This window comes from Mobula birostris, chromosome X (assembly GCF_030028105.1).
Source record: "Mobula birostris isolate sMobBir1 chromosome X, sMobBir1.hap1, whole genome shotgun sequence".
Lineage (NCBI taxonomy): Eukaryota > Metazoa > Chordata > Chondrichthyes > Myliobatiformes > Myliobatidae > Mobula > Mobula birostris.
Genome location: NC_092402.1, coordinates 54,934,616 through 54,957,718, shown reverse-complemented (window position 1 = coordinate 54,957,718; position 23,103 = coordinate 54,934,616). Strand labels below are relative to the sequence as shown.

At 44.1% G+C, this 23,103-nt stretch overlaps 1 protein-coding gene across 3 annotated transcripts in view; it reads right to left on the bottom strand.

Annotated features, from left to right (window-relative positions):
- csad (cysteine sulfinic acid decarboxylase) overlaps positions 1 to 23,103 on the bottom strand; it is a 63,446-nt gene that overhangs the window by 25,290 nt on the left and 15,053 nt on the right. For all 3 annotated transcript variants that reach the window (XM_072249661.1, XM_072249662.1, XM_072249663.1), the window contains 6 exons: positions 22,589 to 22,695; positions 18,149 to 18,264; positions 12,039 to 12,118; positions 9,455 to 9,509; positions 6,939 to 7,055; positions 4,055 to 4,119 (listed from right to left, as the gene is read on the bottom strand). In XM_072249661.1, coding sequence (XP_072105762.1) covers positions 4,055 to 4,119; positions 6,939 to 7,055; positions 9,455 to 9,509; positions 12,039 to 12,118; positions 18,149 to 18,264; positions 22,589 to 22,695 — 540 coding nt within the window. The remainder of the gene's footprint in view (positions 1 to 4,054; positions 4,120 to 6,938; positions 7,056 to 9,454; positions 9,510 to 12,038; positions 12,119 to 18,148; positions 18,265 to 22,588; positions 22,696 to 23,103) is intronic.

Sequence of the window (23,103 nt, the reverse complement as noted above, 5' to 3'; positions counted from 1 at the left end):
ACACCATGAACCATGGCCTAACAGAGGGCAATCATATGTTGGTGTCAACCTCCGTGCCTCTGGTTGGGAAGCACACTGGAGGAAGAAAGGACCATGCTGCTCAGAGGAATCCTGGAGTGACAAAAGCAGTGGTCTGACTTCAACATTTCAGAAGTTTTCTCAGAAGAACTGTTTATCAGGCAGTTACTTGTCAAATGTGGCTTGGTTTTAAGCTGGAAGAGAGTTCAAGGAGCTTCAGGAAAGTTTCAAGCATTTGGCTTTTGTGGGTATAAAGAACTAGACTCTACTCTGTGTGCTTTAAGGTTATTGTATGAGCTTCAAGTAGGGGACAAGAAGCTGCTTTAAAAATTGATGCAGAAGTCCAAAGCCTAGCAAGACAAATGGAAGGACAAAAAGGAAAAGGTTGTATACTTTATACAACCTTGACATTTGTCTCCTTACAGGCAGCCACAACAAAGGAACCCAACAGAATCCATTTAAAAAGACCTTCAAACACCCAATGTGCAGGCAAAAAAAAACTAATCATGCAAACAATGAAAGTAAGCAAATAACATTCAGAACTGAAGTTCGTGAAAATGAGTCCACAGCCACGAAGCCAGTCATCGGTGCAGCCGGTCCAGAAGCCTGTTAGCCACAGCCTCAATTCAGCGCGCAGAGACGAGTAAAACTTACCGAGCTGAACTGGCCTATCCCTCACCCCCTGCCCCGATACCCTATCCTTTTCAGTCTGGCCCAGTGCTTATATCATCCAAACCTCAGGTCATTCCTCCCTCTCGGGCCCAGGCCCCGCTGCCTTGATTCGGCCTGTACCTGACCTTTCCAATTTAGCCCGGTGCTTAAATCGATCAAATCTCAGGCCTTTCCTCACTCTCAGGCAGGACCCTGCCGCCTTGATTCAGCCCATACACACCAAGCTGCAACCGCCCTGCACCTTCGAGACTTCATTTCACAACACAAAAATAACAGGTCATACACGTGTTTCAAAAGCTCAACTCCAAAAGGAAAGTTACAGGCCATTTACCAGAAAAAGTGTGATTAGCAAAGTAATTAGTATTTCATTTGTTTTACTTACTACTGGAAAGTAGTCGCTGTGCTTCACCAGCGCCATCTTAAACCGTGAGTGGCCAATGGAGAATAAAGGAGTCAATGGAGATATGAAAATAGTGGATTCATCATTTGATGTTGTGGACGAGCAATAGGAGGATTAATAAGAGAATACTCCAGTGAACTAAATGCACCTTCCCAAGATCAAGATGCACAAACTAGAAAGAAGAAAAAGAGAAAGCAGGGTAAAGAGGAAGAAAGAAGTCATTACCGGGAGAGAAGCAAAGATCAAAGTAAATCCAGACAAGCTGAGAAAAGAAGAAGAAGAGTGGCTACCCCTGTCAGAACCACTTCCTGCAGTCCCAGAGTCAACTCTGCAGCCACCACAGAGGCGGCCCTGGGACCTGCAATTGCTTCACAGCCACAAGTCTCACCTACCAAGCAGAGTGACCCACCCCCAGCAGGAAGATATTGTACCACAAGCGTAAGAATTTGTCCACAGTGATTAAATCTTTTGGCCTGAATGGGAGAAATTTGAAAATTTGCTATGTTATGGATGTCTGTATAGTATTTGCATTATATAAATCAAGTAATATAATATAGTAGATGTGTTATATATTTTATACTGTGTGTAAAGTTGAGATTCATTCTATATTGAGTTGGAGTTTATAGCTAAGCAGGGAGGAGTATTGTGTATTTAATATTTCAGTAATATTTGCGTAATATTGTCAATATGTTGTTTGATTAAGCATTCTTCTTTATTAAAATAATTCACTGCACGTTATCGATAAAAATACATGAATTGCATACGTCATGACACTACCACATGATATGTGCTCCCCTCGCTTATAATAAACACCAACTAAGACTCGCATATCTCGGCTCTTATTTTCCTTTGAATTAGTTTGATGTTTTGGAGTTACAAAGCATAACACCGAGGACTTTTCATGGCCCCTCCTGGCTTTCCTAATTCCCTTCCTGAGTTCTGTTGTGGCTTCTTTATAATCCTCAAGGGCTGTTTGAATTTAGCTTCCTAAACCTTACATACATTTCCTTTCACTTCTTGACTAAATTCACCATCTCTCTCAACATCCAAAGTTCTCTTACCTTGCCACCCTTGTCCTTCCTCCTGACTGGAACATACCTGTCCTGTAATCTGTCCTTAAACACCCTCCACATGTCAGATGTGGACTTGCCCAAAAACAGCTGTTACCAATTAATCCTTCCTCATTCCTATCTCTTAATTTGCCCTGCTCCAATTTAATACTTTAAAAGGTCCATACTTATATATAGCTATCTTAAAACTTATGGAGTTGTGATCACTGTTCTCTAACTGTTTTCCCACTGAAAGGTCAGTCCACTGTCCAAGCTCAATACTCAACAGCTAGTCCAGTATTGCCCCTGCTCGAGTTGTCTGATTTACTAAACCCTCCTGGATGCGGCAACAAATTCTGCCCCATCTAAACCTCTTGTATCAAGATAGTCTTAATCTATATTAGTTCAAAGTAAATTTATTAAAGTACAAACGTTTGTACATATATGTCACCATATACAATCCTGAGATTTATTTTCTTGCAGGCATTCACAGTAGAATAAAGAAATACAAAAGAACCAATGAAAAGCTACACACAAATACAAATAACCAATGTGCAGAAGACAAGCTGTGCAAATACAAAGAAAAATAAATAATAATTACAGCAAGTAAATAAAATACAATCAAGAACATGAGTTGTAGAGTCCTTGAAGGTAGGTTGCTGAATCAATTCAGAGTTGAGGTGAGTGAAGTTATCCACACTGGTTCAAGAGCCTGAAGGTTGAAGGGTACTAACTATTCCTGAACCTGGTGCTGTGGGACCCAAGGCTCCCGCACCTTCTTCCTGATGGCACCAATGAAAAGACAGCATGGCCTGGGAGGTGGGGGTCCTTGATGATGGATGCTGCTTTCCTGTGACAGTGCTCCGTGGGGATGTGCTCAATGGTGGAAGGGCTTTACACCTGTGATAGATTGGGCTGTATCCACCACTTTTGCAGGTTTTTTCATTCTTGGGAATTGGTATTTCCATACCAGGCCATGATGCAACCAGTCAGTAAACTCTTCACTATACATCTAGGGAAGTTAAAGTCACCCACTACAACAAGCCTGTTGTTTTTACACCTTTCTCCAATCTGCCTGAATATCTGTTCCTCAATGCCCCTGTAGTTACTAGGGGGTTGTAGTATAACCCCAGAGTGATTGTACCTTTTAAAATTTTTTTTGAGTTCTACTCATATAGACTTTATAGATGATCCCTCCATCTGAGTGCAGCTGATTAATAGAGTAATTCCACCCCTGTCCCTGCTTTTACTTCCCTGTCTACCTCTTATAACATCAAAACCCTGAAATATTAAGCATCCAGTCCTGCCTACCTCTCAATTAAATCTCTGTTATTGCCACAACATCATAGTTCCTTGTATTGATCCACGCTCGAAGTTCATCACACTCACCCTTAATACTCCTAAAAACACACACACTTCAATCCATCCATCCCATTGTGTGCCTTACTTTGTTCCTACCTACTCTGACATCTACCTTCCTCTCAATCCCTCCACTTTCTGATGGGGCTTTCTGGATCTCAACTCCTTGTCAAATTAGTTTAAACATTCAGCATGCCACCAGTGAACCTCCTGGCCAGAATATTGGTTCCCCTCCAGTTAAGTGTAACCTTGTATCTTCTGCACGGAATTCCACCACATCTGCTACTGCTGAACACAATTTTGTCCATAGATTACTGCTTAGAATTGCTTGAACATGTTGACTTAACTCGGTCAAAGTCTCTTTCAGCTTCATCCAGCTTCACTTCCACACAGTTCATTTCTTTTCTTGCCTTGCAGGGTAACCATACCCATCACGTGTGATAGAATCTTCAAAAGTTGATGCATTCCTAGCACTAAATACACTCATTTTAAAGTTGTAAAAAGTCTTTGTGAATCTTAAGAAAACAGTATATAGCCTTACTACAGCAGTTCCTACCTCTCAATGCCAGTTAGCAGGTGTCGGTGTTTCTTGGAAAGTAAGGCACTTCCACCCCAGGCTGCCTGTTAGAAAGAGACGGGAGAATAGGAGACAGCAATGACAAGGCAGTGAATAGCAACTGGACAGGAGGCATATCCTGCGTAGTGAGGGTCCTTAATGATGGATGCCATTTTTCGAGGCATCACTGCTTGGTGTTCTGGATGGTGGGGAGGCTAGTGCCCATGATGGAGCTGATAGCAGCTTATTTAGATCCTGTGCAGTGAGCTCACCCCTTACCAGACAGGGATGCAACCAGTTAGAATGCTTTCCATGGCACACCTGTAGAAATTTGTGAAAGTCTTTGGTGACAGACCAAACCTCCTCAAAATCTGAATGAAATATAGTCACTGCCATACCTTCTTTGTAACTACATCAATATGTTGGGCCCAGGATAGATCTACAGAGATGTTGACACCCAGGAACTTGAAATTGCTCACCCTTTCCATTTCTGATCCCCCTGTGAGGACTGGTAACTGAAAGAAGAGTTAGTCCTGACGAAGGGTCTCGGCCCGAAACGTTGACTGTACCCCTCCCTATAGATGCTGCCTGGCCTGCTGTGTTCTACCAGCATTTTGTGTGTGTTGCTGGAATTTCCAGCATCTGTAGATTTTCTCATGTTTGCGTCAGGAAATTATAAGCCAGTGAGCCCAACATCAGTAGTGGGAAAGTTACTGGAAGGTATTTCAAGGGACCAGATTTACAAGTATTTGGATAGACATGGACTGATTAAGGATAGTCAGCATGGCTTTGTGCGTGGTAGGTCATGTTTAACCAACCTTGCAGTTTTTCAAGGAAGTTACTAGGAAAGTGAATGAAGGCAAGGCAGTGGACGTTGTCTACATGGACTTTAGCAAGGCATTTGACAAGGTCCCATATGGGAGGTTGGTCAAGAAGGTTCAATTGTTTGGCATTCAGGATGAGGTAGTAAATTGGATTAGACATTGGCTTTGTGGGAGAAGCCAGAGAGTGGTAGGAGAGGGTTGCCTCTCTGACTGGAGGCCTGTGACTAGTGGGGTGCTACAGGGATCAGTGCTGGGTCCGTTGTTGTTTGTCATCTATATCAGCGATCTTGAAGATAATGTGGTAAACTGGATCAGCAAATTTGCGGATAACACTAAGATTGTGGGTGTAGTGGACAGTGAGGAAGGCTATCGTGGCTTGCAGAGGGATTTGGACCAGCTGGAAAAATGGGCTGAAAGATGGCAGATGAAATTTAATGCAGACAAGTGTGAGGACTTTGGGAGGACCAACCAGGGTAGGTCTTACACAGTGAACAGTAGGGCACTGAAGATTGCGGCAGAACAAAGAGATCTGTGAATACTGGTCCATAATGCATTGAAAGTGGTGTCACAGGTAGATATGGTCATAAAGAAAGCTTTTGGCACATTGGCCTTCAGAAATCAAAGTATTGAGTACAGAAGATGGGATGTTACATTGAAGTTGTACAAGACATTGGTGAAGCCAAATTTGGAGTATTGTGTGCAGTTTTGGTTAGTTACCTACAGGAAAGATGTAAACAAGGTTGAAAGAGTACAGAGAAAATTTACAAGGATGTTGCCAGGTCTGAAGGACCTGTGTCACAAGGAAGGATTGAATAGGTTAGGACTTTATTCCTTGGAACGTAGAAGACAGAGAGGTATACAAAAGTGAGGGGTATAGATAGGGTAAATGCAAGCAGGCTTTTTCCACTGAGGTTGGGTGGGACTACAACTAGTGGTCATGGGTCAAGGGTGAAAGGTGAAAAGTTTAAGGGGAACATAAGGGGATACTTCTTCACTCAGAGGGTCGTGAAAGTGATCCATGCGAGCTCGGTTTCAACGTTTGACAGAAGTTTGGATAGGTACATGGATGGTAGAGGTATGGAGGGCTATGGTCCCAGTGCAGGTCAATGGGAGTAGGCAGTTTATCCCACCTTCATCCCACTTCCAGTCAGAAATTAACTTTCGAGACCATAGTTACTTGTGTCCGAATAGAATGCTGAGCTCCTCCTCTATCTCTAACCATCTCCAATCTAAAAGGATTCTGTTACTCTGAATCTAGTTTCTGGCACACATTTTACTGTAGTACCTTAAGCCACTGGGCCACAGCCTCAGAATTCCCTTCATAATCCCTTTCAAAATCTCCATTAGGTCTTTCATCACCCTTCTGATAGGCTCTTCTCTCGCTCAGCATTCTGAATCTACTACTGCGTTGCAATCTTTCTACATTAAAAGGGTACTGTGCGAGATACTTCAGCATCCAATTCTCAGATGTATTACATTCTGGACTGCAATCTGCCTGAATTATTTTTGCAGCTCCATCTCCCAAAAGGGTTTTTTTTTTGGGGGGGGGGGGGGAGGTGGGGGGCAAGTGAGGAGGGGGGAAAAGGAAAGGGAAATAGTGCCAGTTGGCCCAAACTTACAACTGGTCTTAAAATAAAATAAAAAATGCTGGCATATTCTGGGCTCATATACAGCTCATTAGAAACACAAAGGAAGAAGCTGTTACAGAACCCAAATCTCTCTCCAGAACACCAATGCAAAGCTGCCGGGATACAATTTTAACAGGCAGGCCTATTCAGCAAAAGAACTCGGGCAAAAGAACTGAGCCAGGGGTATTACATCATCACAACCTCTGAACAAAAAATCCCAAGGGCAGCGTTTGCTGGTAGTGATTAATCACACACTGCCCATTCATTTCCTGCTCCTTCCCAGAGTTCACACCGGGTAATCAGCAGAGAGGATTGGCCCAAGTCACACAAACTACAGTACTGTTCACCAACTGAACAGCAACGCTGCACAGGCTGATGCAATTCAGATGAAGAGCCACCATTACTGCACCCTGCTTCGATCAGCGTACTTACATCAACATGAAGCCAGATTCCTTGCTTTTCACAGATGTCTGCAATTTCAGGCAGGGGATCAAACGCTCCGAAGACAGTTGTTCCAGATGTAGCGTTCACCAGGAATGGAACTGCACCCTGAAACAAGAACACAAACTTTAGATATACCGCACATCTTTAATATGACAAACCACATTCAAAGGTGGGACTAGGTGAGAGTAGGAGTTCGGCACGGACTAGAAGGGCCGAGATGGCCTGTTTCCGTGCTGTAATTGTTATATGGTTATATAAAGTAAATGAGGCTCCTGCTGCTGTTCTGTGCCCTCCTTGAACTTGGATTCTATGATGCCACCAAGAAACAGTACCCACTTCATTCCTGACCAGCAATGCAAACATCATGCTGCCAGACAACATCGCTCTCTCTATCAGAAGCATCTATACACAAAGCTCCCAGAACATGAGCTCCGAACAACAGGAAGCCAAACAGTAAATAGATTAAAATATGGAACATGGCGTTCATTAACTCCACTCTCATGCGCAACAGGAGACCATGGTTTCACCGGCAGGTGGTAAGAGTGGGCTCCCTCACTTCTGCCCCTCTACACAGGTGCCACCGCAGGGCTGTGTCCTAAGCCCCCTCCTTTTCTCTCTGTATACTCATGACTGTGTTGCCACCCACAGCTCCAATCTGCTAAATTAAACTTGCTGACGATACTACACTGATCGGCCCAATGTCAAATAATAATGAGGCAGCCTATAGAGAAGAAGTCATCATCCTGACACAGTGGTGTCAAGAAAACAACCTCTCCCTCAATGTCACAAAAACAAAGGAGCTGGTTGTGGATTACAGGAGGAATGGAGACAGGCTAGTCCCTATTGACAGCAATGGATCTGGGGTTAAGAGGGTGAACAACTTTAAGTTCCTCGGCATACACATCACCGAGGATCTCACGTGGTCTGTACACACCGGCTGTGTGGTGAAAAAAGCACAACTGCGCCTCCTTCACCTCAGACGGTTGATGAAGTTTGGTATGGGCCCCCACATTCTAAGAACTTTCTACGGGGGCACAATTACTGACTGGCTGTATCACTATCTGGTATGGGAACTGTACCTCCCTCAATCACAGGACTCTGCAGAGAGTGGTGTGGACAGCCCAGCGCATCTGTAGTTGTGAACTTCCCACTATTCAAGACATTTACAAAGACAGGTGTGTAAAAAGGGCCTGAAGGATCATTGGGGACCCGAGTCACCCCAACCACAAACTGTTCCAGCTGCTACCATCCAGGAAACGGTACCACAGCATAAAAGCCAGGACCATCGGGCTCCGGGACAGCTTCTTCCAACAGGCCATCAGACTGATTAATTCATGCTGATACAATTGTATTTCTATGTTATATTATAGTACATACTATTAATTAAAAATTATTATAAATTTCACATTGCACATTTAGACAGAGACATAACGTAAAGGTTTTTACTCATGTATATGAAGGATGTAAGTAATAAAGTCAATTCAATTCAATTTTATTGACAATTATTACACTGAAGAGGTGATAGGACTACTCAAAAATAGCATGGAATACCCACAAATAGTATATCTTTCCAAGTTCCACTTTCTGTCATTCTGAAGTAAAATTATCAAATCCATTCCTCCCCCCCACAAAGGTTGTGCTGAATTCAAAGTAGTCAAGGGGTTGCTACCAACAGCCTCAATGTGCCTGCCTGGGGATGCAGAGGCAACTGATTTAGCTGGAGAAGCTCCTTATTAATGGACACACAGTAGATTCACGGGAACATCAGAGCGAGTAAAGAGTGTTCAAATGAGCTGAGAGAACCAATAATGGGGGGGGGGGTAAAACTATCACTGATGTTGGAAGTGGGGCAATGTGATCAGAGCAGAAGTAGGCCACTTGACCCATCGAGTTTGCTCTGCCGTGCCATCATAATTGATTTATTATCCTTCTCAACTCCATTCCCCTCGTAACCTTAGATGTCCTTACTAATCAAGAACATATTGCCACAGGAAACAGTTGAGGCCAGTTCATTGGCTATATTTAAGAGGGAGTTAGATATGGCCCTTGTGGCTACGGGGGTCAGGGGGTATGGAGGGAAGGCTGGGGCGGTGTTCTGAGTTGGATGATCAGCCATGATCATAATAAATGGCGGTGCAGGCTCGAAGGGCCGAATGGCCTACTCCTGCACCTATTTTCTATGTTTCTATATCAAACTCCGCTTTAAATATACCCCAATGACTTGGCCTCAACACCCACTTGTGGCAATGAATTCCACAGATTCACCATCCTCTGGCCAATGAAATTCCTCATCTCTGTTCTAATGGGACGTCCTTTTATTCTGAGGCTGTGCCCTCTGGTCCTAGACTCCCCTCTATAGGAAATATCCTCTTCATACCCTTGCTATCTAGGCCTATCGATATTTGATAAATTTCAATGAGATCCCCCCCCCCCCCGCCACCCTCTCATTCTTCTAATGGGAAGATACAAAAGAGTAGCATCACACTCTAACAAGTGGAATTTACCTTGGACTTTGCAATGGAAATTTGCTCTTCCAGTTCTTTTGGAATCATCCTCCCTCTGTTCAACAGAAAGGAAACGTCAGTTCAAGTGTAGCACAGGCTGTCCCAGTAATGGAGAAATGCTCTAAGGGACGATTAAATAAATAACATCAAAGTATGCACTGTATTATAAAAACACAGCTTTAATCCTTTATCATTTCTGGTCACTTGGGTAAGAGTTGTAGGCCTGAAGCATTACCGTTTCTCTCTCCACAAATGCTATCTGACCTGCTGGGTAATTCTAGCAGTTACTGTTTATATTTCAGATTCCCAGTATCTGCAATTTCATTATTTTCAAGATCAAGATTCAATTTTATTTATCACATGTACATCAAAACATACAGTGAAACACAACATTTGTATCAACAATACAATGAGGCGTGTGCTGGGGCAGCCTACAAGTGTCGCCACACATTCCAATGCCACCATAGCATCCCCACAATGCTTGGCAGAACAACACAAAACAGAAGACAACCAACAGCAAAACAAGCCCTGTTCCTCCTTGCCTCCCACACACAGACACAGTCCTCCAACCTGAGGACAGGCAGTCTTCTTCTGGCCTCAGCCTGCACCGGACTCTAACATGCAGACACTGGACTTCAACTTCCCCAGTGGACACAGTGATTTGTAGACTCGGGGCTCCAGCCAACGGGTCTTGACTTCCGGATTTCCAACACTACTCTCAGGACTCAATCCTCGGCACTGGCCCCATGGACCTGCCGATCACCAAACACCAGGCCTCAAATTCCAGACTCATTAAAGATGGGACCTTGAACACTAGGCTTCAGACTTGACACTAGGCCTCAATCTCCAGTCCCGCTGATTCATGAACCCAAGGGGTGACCGGACCTCATTCTCCTGCCTGCACGGAACTCCGACTCTTGAACCTGGAATGTTTTCAATACGCATTGAAAGACTGGAATTTCTAATCTGTAAGTGAGTGCTGCAATTTTGAGGGGGATAAAAGCGACTGAGCCATTCCCTTGCATAAAAGTTAGTCATAGTCATATTTTATTGATCCCGGGGGAAATTGGTTAAGTTGTTCAAGTATTAGGCAAAGCTCAGCAGATAACAGTTATGATTTCAAGTCCAGGCACTCCCACTTGAGTCAGAATGAGAACTAAGTTTAATATCACTAGCATATGTCACGAAATTTGTTGCTTTGCAGCAGTAGTGCATTGTTCCTGTACATCCTCCTTGATAGTAGCAAAGAGAAGAAGGCATGTCCTGGGTGATGGGGGTCCTTCATGATGGATACTGCCTTTTGAAGGTGTCCTGGATGCTGGGAGGCTAGTGCCCATGATGGAGCTGGCTGAGTTTACAACTTTCTGCAGCTTTTCCTGATCCTGTGCAGTGGCCCCTCCGTACCAGAGAGTGATGGAACCAGTTAGAATGCTCTTCCCAGTACATCTGTAGAAATCCTCAAGCGCCTTTGGTGGCAGACAAGTTCTCATCAAACTCTTAATAAATACAACCACTTTCATGCCTGACTGGACCATAACCCAAGCCAACAGTCCAGTCCAGTTTTGAGGATACTACATTAAACCAAGGACAAGATGCTCAAGTGGAGAGCAAATTTACCACCCTAAAAAACTCACAGACCACCCTCTGTTACCTGCTACTCCAGCCACCATATCCAATAAACTCCACCATTGACCCCTGGCCTGTGAACTGCTCAATCCCTAGTATCTCACCTCCCTCCATCACTCTCTCAAAGACCTGCCGTTTTACTTCCTGGTACAGAACACAATAGCTTCACGCTAAGGCAATTCTCTAAGGCCTTGGGCCTCAGTCACTACTAAATTTGCAAGTGACGGGCACATAGCCAATATGGCAGAAGGCACTTCTCTGTGGGTGTTGGTAAGTTTCAGGGACAGCATATACAGATAAGTGGTGGTATCAGATCAAAGGGAAAGGAGGACCACTCATCTTTAAGATCTGGGGTAAAGACCCAATGTGTCCTCTGACCAAGCTATGACTCCCCAATATCTAAGTTTTTGCCTCAGAGAGACTGTACCTCACAGCATAATCTAATAAATGGTTGATGCAGACTCAGTTGGTTGAAGGACCCATTTGTGTGTTGTATGCCTACAAACACTGCCATTGCAAAACTTACTTACTGCGTGTTACGCTACAGCCATTTAGGGCAGAAATGAAGGTCCTCCATTTTAGAAGGATTCTTCATTGCTGCTTCCATAACTCTTGTTTTTTGACCAGTCAGGATTTTTAGCACTGAGCTGAACGCCCAAATCTGGAAGTCAGGTGGACCACTCTTAGTCTGACCTCTACCCTTTGAGCTGGGTGACCCTACCAAGAGCCAAAGCACAAAGCCCTGAATCCAGCCAACATAACTCTCCAGGTTATTGAGGCTTGCAAGCCTCCAAACCACAACGAGCTGTGGAACTCTTGGAGGGCCATTTTAAAAGGTACTATATAAATGCCATTTTAACAGCAAAGATGGAAGGAGAGGGAGAAGATCCAAGAAGATGAACCTTCGAGGAGCTACACCAGGCAGTTAGTGTGCAACGTTAGCATGCCCAAGACTCACCTTTCATCTGCTTTTACCATATACACACTGTCTGTGCCCAGACCCTGGAAGGCAGCTCCTTTAGTGACAGAGTAATGGCTCTGTGGAGGAGGAAAGAACGTAGTTATTCTATAGATTGGTCACCATCATAGAATCATACGGAACGGAAATGGAGACTTCAGCCCACCATGCCCATGGCCAACATTAATGTCCATCTACGTTCACACCACGTGCCAGCATTAGGCTTATATCCCTCGATATCTTTCCTATCCAATGCATTTTAAACATTGTAATTGCACCCATCTCTACCAATTCCTCTGGCAGCTTGTCCCAGATAACTACCACACTCTGTGTGCAGGAAAAACAGATCTCCTTTAAAATGTCTCCCCTCTTCCCTTAAACCTGTGCCCTCTAGTTTTAGACTCCCCTACCCTGGGAAAAGGATTCTGACTGTCTATCCTACCTATGCCCCTCACCTTAATCTTCCACAAGATCACTCTTCAGCCTCCTATGTTTCGTTTCCAAACCTATTCTATTACTTTCAAATATATGGAGAGAGGAGTGGCATTAATGACACTAATGGTCCTATTTGACATAACACAACAGCCCATGGCTTTTTCTTTTCTTTAGTTTAATTGATTAGTATTGTTTAGATTAGTTTTTTGGGGGGTATTTTGTTTTTTTTTCTTTTTCTATGCTACTTCTGCATTTTTATTCTTATATTATATTCATATTTTGTAAGATTTTGGGAGGTTTAATATCCATGTGTTAGCTGAGTTTATATTTTTATATATGCTAATTATTAACAATGTAATCCCAATTACTTTGTATTAATATTATGTTATGTTTAACATTTTGATATTAATAAAAAAAGACCAGAAAAGAAAGAAAGCCTCCTATGTTTCAGTGAGGATGTTCCAGGCAAAAACCCTAGTGAGCCTCTTTTGTATCCTCTGTTGCTTCTATGTCCTTTTTTTCCACGTGGTGACCAAAACTGTAGATAATATTCCAATCACAGTCTAACCAATGCACTTTAATGTCTCAGCCTATGAAATACCTTTTCCATGATCCTATCCACCTGTGTGATTACAATTGACAATTTAGATCCCCGCCACTGCAACCCCACAGGAACTGCATTATTGTTCTTGCTTTTCTCTCTGCGCAGTCTCTCTCCATTGTTATCCATTTCTGCTCGTCATTCTTTAAATCTCTTGAGTTCCTTTCACAGGTACACAGACTCACTTAAAGTCTCTGCAATTTTGTCAATGTTAGGAGATTTACAGAGGAGAAAAGTAGAATTTTGCTGCAAAGTAAATCTCGGAAGCCACTGTACTAACATTTAGCATGGAACTTTAAAAATAAAAGTAACAGATGATGTACAGCATCTCACATGACTATTTGCCTCAAGACAACACATTTATCATCAGCAGAGTACTAGCCATCACATCTACCTTTAGCATGGCTCAAAATAAGTGTACAAAGCAAAACAGTTCTGGTGACACACAAACTCAGTGTTGAAAATTTGATCAGTGGGAATTCAACAAGGCAATTGCCTCCGCTACTCACTTCCTAGCAAATTTAGAGATCAAAGTTCTAAATGTTAGTTAACTTTTTAAAAGAAATTAATGTTTATTTGTTTTTTGTTAGAAACTGAAAGATATTATTATTGAGCAAGTTGTGTGGCTGGTCTGAATTATACGGGAGCTGGAGTGGTCACAGTATTAGAAGAATGCTTCAGATCTTTAGCCAGTTCACACATGGGTACAGGGTGAAAGGAACTCAAGAGATTTAAAGAATGACAAGAGCAGAAATGGATAACAATGGAGAGAGACTGCGCAGAGAGAAAAGCAAGAACAATAATGCAGTTCCTGTGGGGTTGCAGTGGCGGGGATCTAAATTGTCAATCCAAGGTGGACCAGCAAGCATTTTGGATGCAAGAACCAGTCAGGGGCTGACTATCCACACAAAATGCTGGAGGAACTCTGCAACTCTTGGTCTGAAGCTCTGACTCTTTATTCCCTTCCACTGATGCTACCTGTCTTGCTGAGTTCCTCCAGCATTTTGTGTGTTGCTCAAGACTCCCAGCATCTCCAGAATCTCATGTTCATGAGGGGCTGAGTATCCTGCAGCAAGCAACTTGCCTCTGGACATCTCAACTTTCCAAGCGTACAAGGTACAAATCAAAGCTGGGACTGAACATGTGCCCAGATGGGTGTTGGTACCAAAACACTTAAGAACCATCAAAGACAAATCAATTTATTCGACAGACAACTCTCTATACTAAATGCCTACTGTCACTTGTGCAGTGTGCAACCACAAATGCATTGCATTTATTTGCTTCTGCTACTCTGGCAGCACATCCAAAACTGTGACCTCTGCAACCAAGGACAAGGAAAGCAGATACTCAAAAAAAAAATCACAGACTAGCAATACTTGAAACCCCCCCCCCCCCCCCAAAGTCACTGGTTCTAAACTCTACCAACATCATACAGACTGCTGCAATTCAGGGTGGTGACACACCATCTTCAAAGGCAATGTAGGATGGGGAATACATGCCAGCCTTTCCACTGACACCCACATCCTGAAAATGAAATAAAATCTTTTGGATTAAGAAGCTCATTGCTTTAGACTGAAAAATATTACATAACAGAAGAAAAAGGCACAAGAGAAAACAGCATGAAGAACTGGTTAGTCCGATATGTGTTGTAGGGAAGTTAGACTACAACTGGAATACTCAAGTGCCTCAATTTTCAGTTGATTTGAAAAGGTAGATCATGATCAACAAACTCACTGATTTCCAGCATCTGCAGATTTCCTCGTGTTTGATTTTTTTTTAAAACTCATTTATCAGTGTTATTGGTAAGGATTTGGACAGTAATTGATGACAAAATACAGCTGCAGTACATTTGAAACTCATCAAATTGAGATTCATTTGACTTAATTAGAAAGTTGCCAATTGCAGCAAACAATCGAGGCAATGTAGAGGTATTCAAATTGGCAGGAAACACCCATTAGTGATCTGCAAAGATCTCATTGAGGTCTCAACTATTCACATACTAAGCAACTTTGATAACATCAATTTCTATCCATCTAAATATGCAAATTTCTTTTGTGAAATAGTGAAAGCAAGAGGTCAGAAGTTACTTTACAGGCAGAAACCTTGATTTAGCCCATTCGTGAGTAAGCACAGATTTACTAGAATTATACTTTAACTCCAAGGATTGATTAGAGAAGTTAGGAATGTTTCCTGGAATTAAAGTCAAGGGGCCTTTTATTTTTTTTAAGAAATCATCTTAAGGACAACTTGTAGGCAGTGGAATGAAACTATTTCTACTGTTTGGGGAGTCTAGAAAGTAAGGATGTAGACTAAAAACTACAGCCAGGCTTCTGGGAATGAAGTACTTACACAGAGTTTTCCAGGAATTTAGAATTCTCATCTTCAAACTATGCCCTGGCACTAAATTTGTTTTTCATAGAAATGAGCAAGTTGTCTCACAAACCAGCTGTATCACTGAATAGTAGAACAGGCTCGGAGGGCTGTATGGTTCTCACCTTCCCCAGTTTTTGTGTACATTGTTGCAGACCTCCAGATTTATATTTGTGCTTTTTGATTTCGGAGTCTAATGGTGAATGCAAATTATTTAATTGTCTCACTATGGGTCCTAGTGGGATCTTGGATTTCACCTTCCTCCCTTGTCTGCACATCCCAGGGCTGTCACATCTCCCAATTCAAATGGCTTTAAAAATCTACTACATGCTCATCAGGGTTCCTGTTAGCTCCTCAAAAATGTGTGAACTTAAGGAAGACTCAAAACTCCAGGCTCCCCTTAGAAGATGGCACCGCCAGGGTGCAGCCCTGTGGGCAACTGAGGCGTCGACAGAGACAGAACATCGGGATTTTGCTGCTGCAGATGTCTCTGTAGTCAAGCAGTTGCACTCTCTCTCTCTTTCCCCTGATGGTGGGAGAGTTTGCTGCTGATTCTCCAGTCGGAGAATCTCGGAGTAAAAAGCGACGCAGCAGACTATAACATCGTAACAGTGACTGTCTGTTTCCCCTTTCGACTCTCTTATGGTGGTGTCTGAAAAGAGGATGCTGTCCAAGTTGCATGCCATCTTGGTCAATGTCTCCCATCCACTACATAATGTACTGGGTGGGCACAGGAGTACATTCAGCCAGAGACTCATTCCACCGAGATGCAACAGAGAGTGTCATAGGAAGTCATTCCTGCCTGTGGCCATCAAACTTTACAACTCCTCCCTTGGAGGGTCAGACACCCTGAGCCAATAGGCTGGTCCTGGACTTATTTCATAATTTACTGGCATAATTTACATATTACTATTTAACTATTTATAGTTTTATTACTATTTATGGTTTTATTACTGTTTATTATTTATGGTGCAACTGTGACGAAAGCCAGTTTCTCCCGGGATCAATAAAGTATGACTATGACTATGTGAAAATGGGTGATATTTCTCTGTCCCTTGTTAGTGACAGAGAGCCTGTGGCATGTTGACCTGTCGGGTAAACAATAGATTCTGTTGACTGCAGATCATGGTCTCTCTTTGGGTGCTTTGCTGTTGCTTGGTGGGTAGTGGGTACTGACACTTTTTGCTGAAACAGATGGTGGGGAGGCAGCGGAGGTTAATGCACTGATGCTTACAATTTATTAATATTAGTAGTTTCTAGCCACTTTATTTTTCTATTTTTGTTTGTTTCACTGTTTTGCCTATTACTCTCTCAAAGACAGGTGCAAAATAATCTACCTACCGTTCTCTGGAACTGAGTTATACAGACAAATTATTCCAATGTGGAAGTGTGCCTCACAAGTCTTTTGAAAACTGCAAATATAGCCTGATCTGCCCAACAGGCTTAATCCCAAATGGGATCAGATTCTTTAACCTGCAAAAACATCACAAGTGACTTCCCCACCCCAGCAACAAGTACCAACTCAAAATGATTGGATTATTGAGAAGGCAAACATTCAGGCATGATTTAAAAGAAACAACAAGACAAAACACTGGAGGAAATCAGTATGTCAAGTAGCATCTATGGAGAGGAATAAATAATTGACATTCTGGGCCAAAGGCCTTTCCCAGGACTGAAACGGAAGGGGGCGAGGAGGAGGGGAAGGAGTACAGGCAGGTAGGTGATAGGTGAAACCAGATGAGAGGGAAGGTGTTGAAGTGAGAAGCTGGGAGGTGATAGGTGGAAAAGGTAAAGGGCTGAAGGAGGAATCTGATAGGAGGAGAGGACAGTGCAGCATGAGAGAAAGGGAAGGAGAAGCACCAGAGAGAGGTGACAGGCAAGTGAGAAGAGAAGGAGAAAGAGGGAAGCCAGAATAGAAAAAGAGAGAAAGGGGAAAAAGGGGAAAATTAATTGGAAGTTGGAGAAATCAATATTCGTGCAGCCAGGTTAGATAGAATATGAGCTGTTGCTCCAAACAGAGTAGCAGTAGAGGAGACCATAAACAAACATCTCAGAATGGGAACGGGGAGTAGAATTAAATGGTTGGTGCCAGTGACAGACAGAGTGAAGGTGCTCAATGAAGTGGCTCCCCCATCTATGTCGGATCTCACCAACGTAGAGGAGGCCACACTGGGAGCACCGGAGACAGTAGACGACTCTGACAGACTCACGGGTGAAGTGTCATTGCACCTGGAAGAACTGTTTGTGGCCCTGAATGGTGGTGGGGGGAGGAGATGTAGGTAGGGGGTAGGTGTAGCACCTGTCTTGCTTGCAGAGGTAAGTGCCAAGAGGGAGGTCAGTGGGAAGGGACAAAAGGGACAAGGGAATCATGGAGAGAGAGGTCCTTGTGGGGGGAGTGAAAGATGTGTTCAGTGGTAAGACCTGTTGAAGATGCAAGAAGTTACAGAGGATTATGTGTTGGGTGCAGAGGTTTGTGGTATGTGGGATGTAACTCTATCCCTGTTGTGGTGGCAGAAAGATGGAGTGAGGACAGATGTCCAGGAAATGGAGATGTGGATGAGGGCAGAGGAAAGGAAACCCCGTTCTTGGAAGGAGAACATCTCAGACGCTCTGGGATGGAAAGATGTGGCGGAGGCAGAGTTTAAACAAATTTTCAATAAGTAATTCAGTAAATAGCCACTTAAACAATCCCACTAAAACTCACCTCTTTAGAGGTAAAGACTGCCATTCGTGGCAGTTCCCACAGGCCTCGTTTTTTAATTTCAGGGAAAAGCTTGTATCTAGCCACATTCATAGCATACATATTGGACATGGAGCCTCCTGAGGACAGACAAGTCACAAATAACACCAGATATTTACATATAGTTAGGCATTACATTTATATTCAGCTCCTCCGTTAATTGTTTGCAAGTCGCAAACAGATTTACAGTCTGTAACAAACTACCATCAGTGAGTCGTGTACAAGGGTAATTGATAGAGTAGCTCTATGACCCTCTTCCCACCGCACACCTCCAACCCATTCTTGGGATGGTTGCAAAATTGAGCCATTGGAACAAAGTCAGAACTTGCAATTTAAATGCCATACACCTCTTTATACTGGCTATCTCACCCTGTTATCTTCCAGTCTAGATGAAGGGTCTCAACCTGAAACATTGACTGTCCATTTCCCTCCACAGATGCTGCCCAACCTGCTGAGTTTCTTCAGCGTCTTATCAGTTAGTGCTTACCCTTCCAGTGACCAAATGGATCTAATCAGTGACCTGTCCTATTCAACTCTCTAATTTAATGCTGACGATCCCCACCTTAACCACCAAATGCTGGAAGTGAATTCACACACAGCCTTACAACGTCCATGACAGTAGTTTCTCCTACCTCAACACCCAATTCATTAAAAGCTGGTCTTGTTTCCATGGTAACACACAGAAAAATGCTGGAGGAACTCAGCAGATCAGGCAGCATCTATGGAGAGGATCAGAGTCGATATTCTTGGCCGTGACCCCCCTCGTGTTCTTGATTCCATGGTCATTGTTTTGAGTATTACAAATGAAGGTTAGGGACACTGATAGCCTTAAAAAGGTTAGACTTTACTGTAAGTGACCCTAATCTTAATGACTAATTAGTGGTCAGTTTTAAAAAGCAGAAGAATCTGCCCCAGCAACACACACAAAATGCTGGTGAACGCAGCAGGCCAGGCAGCATCTCCAGGAAAAGGTACAGTCGACGTTTCAGGCCGAGACCCTTCGTCAGGACTAACTGAAGGAAGAGCTAGTAAGAGATTTGAAAGTGGGAGGGGGAGGGGGAGATCCAAAATGATAGGAGAAGACAGGAGGGGGAGAGATGGAGCCAAGAGCTGGACAGTTGATTGGCAAAAGGGATATGAGAGGATCATGGTACAGGAGGCCTAGGAAGAAGGAAAAGGGGGTGGGGGGAAGCCCAGAGGATGGGCAAGGGGTATAGTCAGAGGGACAGAGGGAGAAAAAAAGGGGGAGAAATAAAAAGTATATTGGAAAAAAATAATTAAATAAATAAATAAGGGATGGGAGGAGAGGCACTGACAGAAGTTAGAGAAGTCAATATTCATGCCATCGGGTTGGAGGCTACCCAGACGGAATATAAGGTGTTGTTCTTCCAACCTGAGTGTGGCTTCATCTTTTACAGTAGAGGAGGCCATGGATAGACATATCAGAATGGGAATGGGATGTGGAATTAAAATGTGTGGCCACTGGGAGATCCTGCTTTCTCTGGCGGACAGAGCATAGGTGTTCAGCGAAATGGTCTCCCAGTCTGCGTCGGGTCTCGCCAATATATAGAAGGCCACAGCGGGAGCACCAGACGCAGTATATCACCCCAGTCGACTCACAGGTGAAGTGTTGCCTCACCTGGAAGGACTGTCTGGGGCCCTGAATGGTGGTGAGGGAGGAAGTGTAAGGGCATGTGTAGCACTTGTTCTGCTTACAAGGATAAGTGCCAGGAGGGAGATCAGTGGGAAGGGATGGGGGGGACGAATGGACAAGGGAGTCGCGTAGGGAGCGATCCCTGCGGAAAGCAGAGGGGGGGGGTGAGAAAGATGTGCTTAGTGGTGGGATCCCGTTGGAGGTGGCGAAAGTTATGGAGAATAATATGTTGGACCCGGAGGCTGGTGGGGTGGTAGGTGAGGACCAGGGGAACCCTATTCCTAGTGGGGTGGCGGGAGGATGGGGTGAGAGCAGATGTACGTGAAATGGGGGAGATGCGTTTAAGAGCAGAGTTGATAGTGGAGGAAGGGAAGCCCCTTTCTTTAAAAAAGGAAGACATCTCCCTCGTCCTGGAATGAAAAGCCTCATCCTGAGAGCAGATGTGGCGGAGACGGAGGAATTGCAAGAAGGGGATGGCATTTTTGAAAGAGACGGTGAGAAGAGGAATAGTCCAGATAGCTGTGAGAGTCAGTAGGCTTATAGTAGACATCAGGGGATAAGCTGTCTCCAGAGATAGAGACAGAAAGATCTAGAAAGGGGAGGGAGGTGTCAGAAACGGACCAGGTAAACTTGAGGGCAGGGTGAAAGTTGGAAGCAAAGTTAATGAAGTCAACGAGCTCAGCATGTGTGCAGGAAGCAGTGCCAATGCAGTCATCGATGTAGGAAGGAAAAGTGGGGGACAGATACCAGAATAGGTACAGAACATAGATTGTTCCACAAACCCAACAAAAAGGCAGGCATAGCTAGGACCCATATGGGTGCCCATGGCTACACCTTTAGTTTGGAGGAAGTGGGAGGAGCCAAAGGAGAAATTATTAAGAGTAAGGACTAATTCCACTAGACGGAGCAGAATGGTGGTAGAGGGGAACTGATTAGGTCTGGAATCCAAAAAGAAGTGGAGAGCTTTGAGACCTTCCTGATGGGGGATGGAAGTATATAGGGACTGGACATCCATGGTGAAAATAAAGCGGTGGGGGCCAGGGAACTTAATCACTGAAAGAATTCAGAGCGTGAGCAGTATCACGAACATAGGTGGGAAGGGATTGAACAAGGGGGTATAAAACCGTGTCGAGGTATGCAGAAATGAGTTCGGTGGGGCAGGAGCAAGCTGAGACAATAGGTCTACCTGGACAGGCAGGTTTGTGGATCTTGGGTAGGAGGTAGAAACGGGAAGTGCGGGGTGTGGGAACTATAAGGTTGGTAGCACTGGATGGGAGCTGATAAAGTCGGTGATGGTGTGGGAGACACAGGCCTGGTGCTCCTTGGTGGGGTCACGATCGAGGGGTAAATAAGAGGAGGTATCCGTGAGTTGACACTGTGCCTCGGCAAGGTAGAGGTCAGTACGCCAGAATACTACAGCACCCCCTGTTATCGGCGGGTTTTGTAGTAAGGTTAGGATTAGTGCGGAGGGAGTGGAGAGCAGAGCATTCGGAAGGAGTGAGGTTGGAATGGGAACAAGGTGTGGTGAAGTCGAGACGGTTGATGTCCCATCGGCAGTTAGCAAGAAAGAGATCCAGAGCAGGCAGAAGACCAGAGCGGGGTGACTGCCCCATCTATACAACAGCAAGTGGAGTGGAATGCTTGGGTAGCCAAACTCACGTTTATAAAAGAAAATTAATGAAAAGCTGGCTCTAGCTGGTGCATTTCCATACAAAAGACCAACAAGCAAGTTTTTTTAAATATCTTAAGGTCTGGGATGATCAGGATCCCATTCTGCATAGTTGCATCTTGACTTTCTAATGAGCAAATCAGGGGAAAGCCTCCAGAGCACCATGCTCCAAAATAGCTACTTTAGCAATCACACCCTTTAAGCTAAAATGGCAGAGGCACTGATTAGTTGAATAGACCCCGGACCCACCTGGTACAAGAATCACCACTTTTTTAAAGTATCTAATTCTAAAAAAAAATTGTGCTGACTGAGGGGAAAGACAACATCAGAAAATGGGAGCATGGAGTGCACAGCCACTTCATGGCCTGGAGACTGTGCTCTTTCTGTGAGCTGGCACTTACCTGGAGAGAATCATGGCACATGTATGCTGGCTTTGTATTGAACCCAATGCTCACTGCTTTATACACAGTAGCTTGGAGGCTAGCAATTGGTATTCAATTCCACTGTCTCTAAAGAAACAGACTAAATGCCGGAGGAACTCAGTAGGTCAGGCAGCATCTATGGAGAGGAATAAACAGTCAACGTTTCGGGCTGGGATCCTTCATCAGGACCTTTCCCAAGGTGCTTATTTCTTTGTTTATTCCTTGCCATGGATGCCGAGTTCCTCCAGCATTTTGTGTGTGTTGCCTTGGATTTCCAGCGTCTGCAGATTTTTCCCGCACCCGTGACTGTCTGTAAGGAGTTTGGACCTTCTCCCCGTGACCGCAGGCGTTTCTCCTGGATGCTCCATTTTCCTCCCACATTCCAAAAACATTTGGATTAGTAAAGCTGAGTAACTGTGGCCACGCTACGTTGGCACCAGAATCACGACAACACTAGTGAGCTGCCCCCAACACACATTCAGACTGCTTTGGTCATTGATGCAAGTGGCGCATTTCACTGTGTGGCTCAATGTACATGTGACAAATAAAATTAATTTTTTTATCTTCATCTACTCTAAGAGCAGGACTTATAACCATCTCTGTCCCTCCCCCACCCGCCTAACTCTAGATCTGCGTCACAACTCTCATTGGGCACCAACCTGGGCAGAACAGTCCATCACAGTTCTTCCATCCAATCAACTCGCAAAGCTTTTTCAAGACCACTTCCTCCATCAGCACAAAAACTGGCGCAATCTCATAGGTGTACCTGAGGCACAGTGCAGAGGGCAAGACTCAATCAGCATGAAGAGGGAGGGGAGGGAAGTGAGAGACAGAATGAGTTTCTGAGCTGGCTGAACATGCGAGAAGAAGCAAGGTTAGCGCACAGTTGAGGGATCGAATGTGGAGCTGCCAGGAAAAGGACATTCTTAGCAGTACAAAAATAACACTAAATAAGGCTTCAGATTTTAATGACACGGTGAAACAGGGCTTTGTGAAAATTCGAAGCAGAAAACCGGCCGTCATTATGAAAGTCAATTGCCACACAAGACAAGAGAACCCTGGAACTGATCCCGGGTACACTGTCAACATTTCTGAATCTGAAAGTGAACTCTGACCCAATTTTGGGTCAGTGATCAGGTGTAACCAAGGAAACATCCTTGAAAATGTTGGTGCT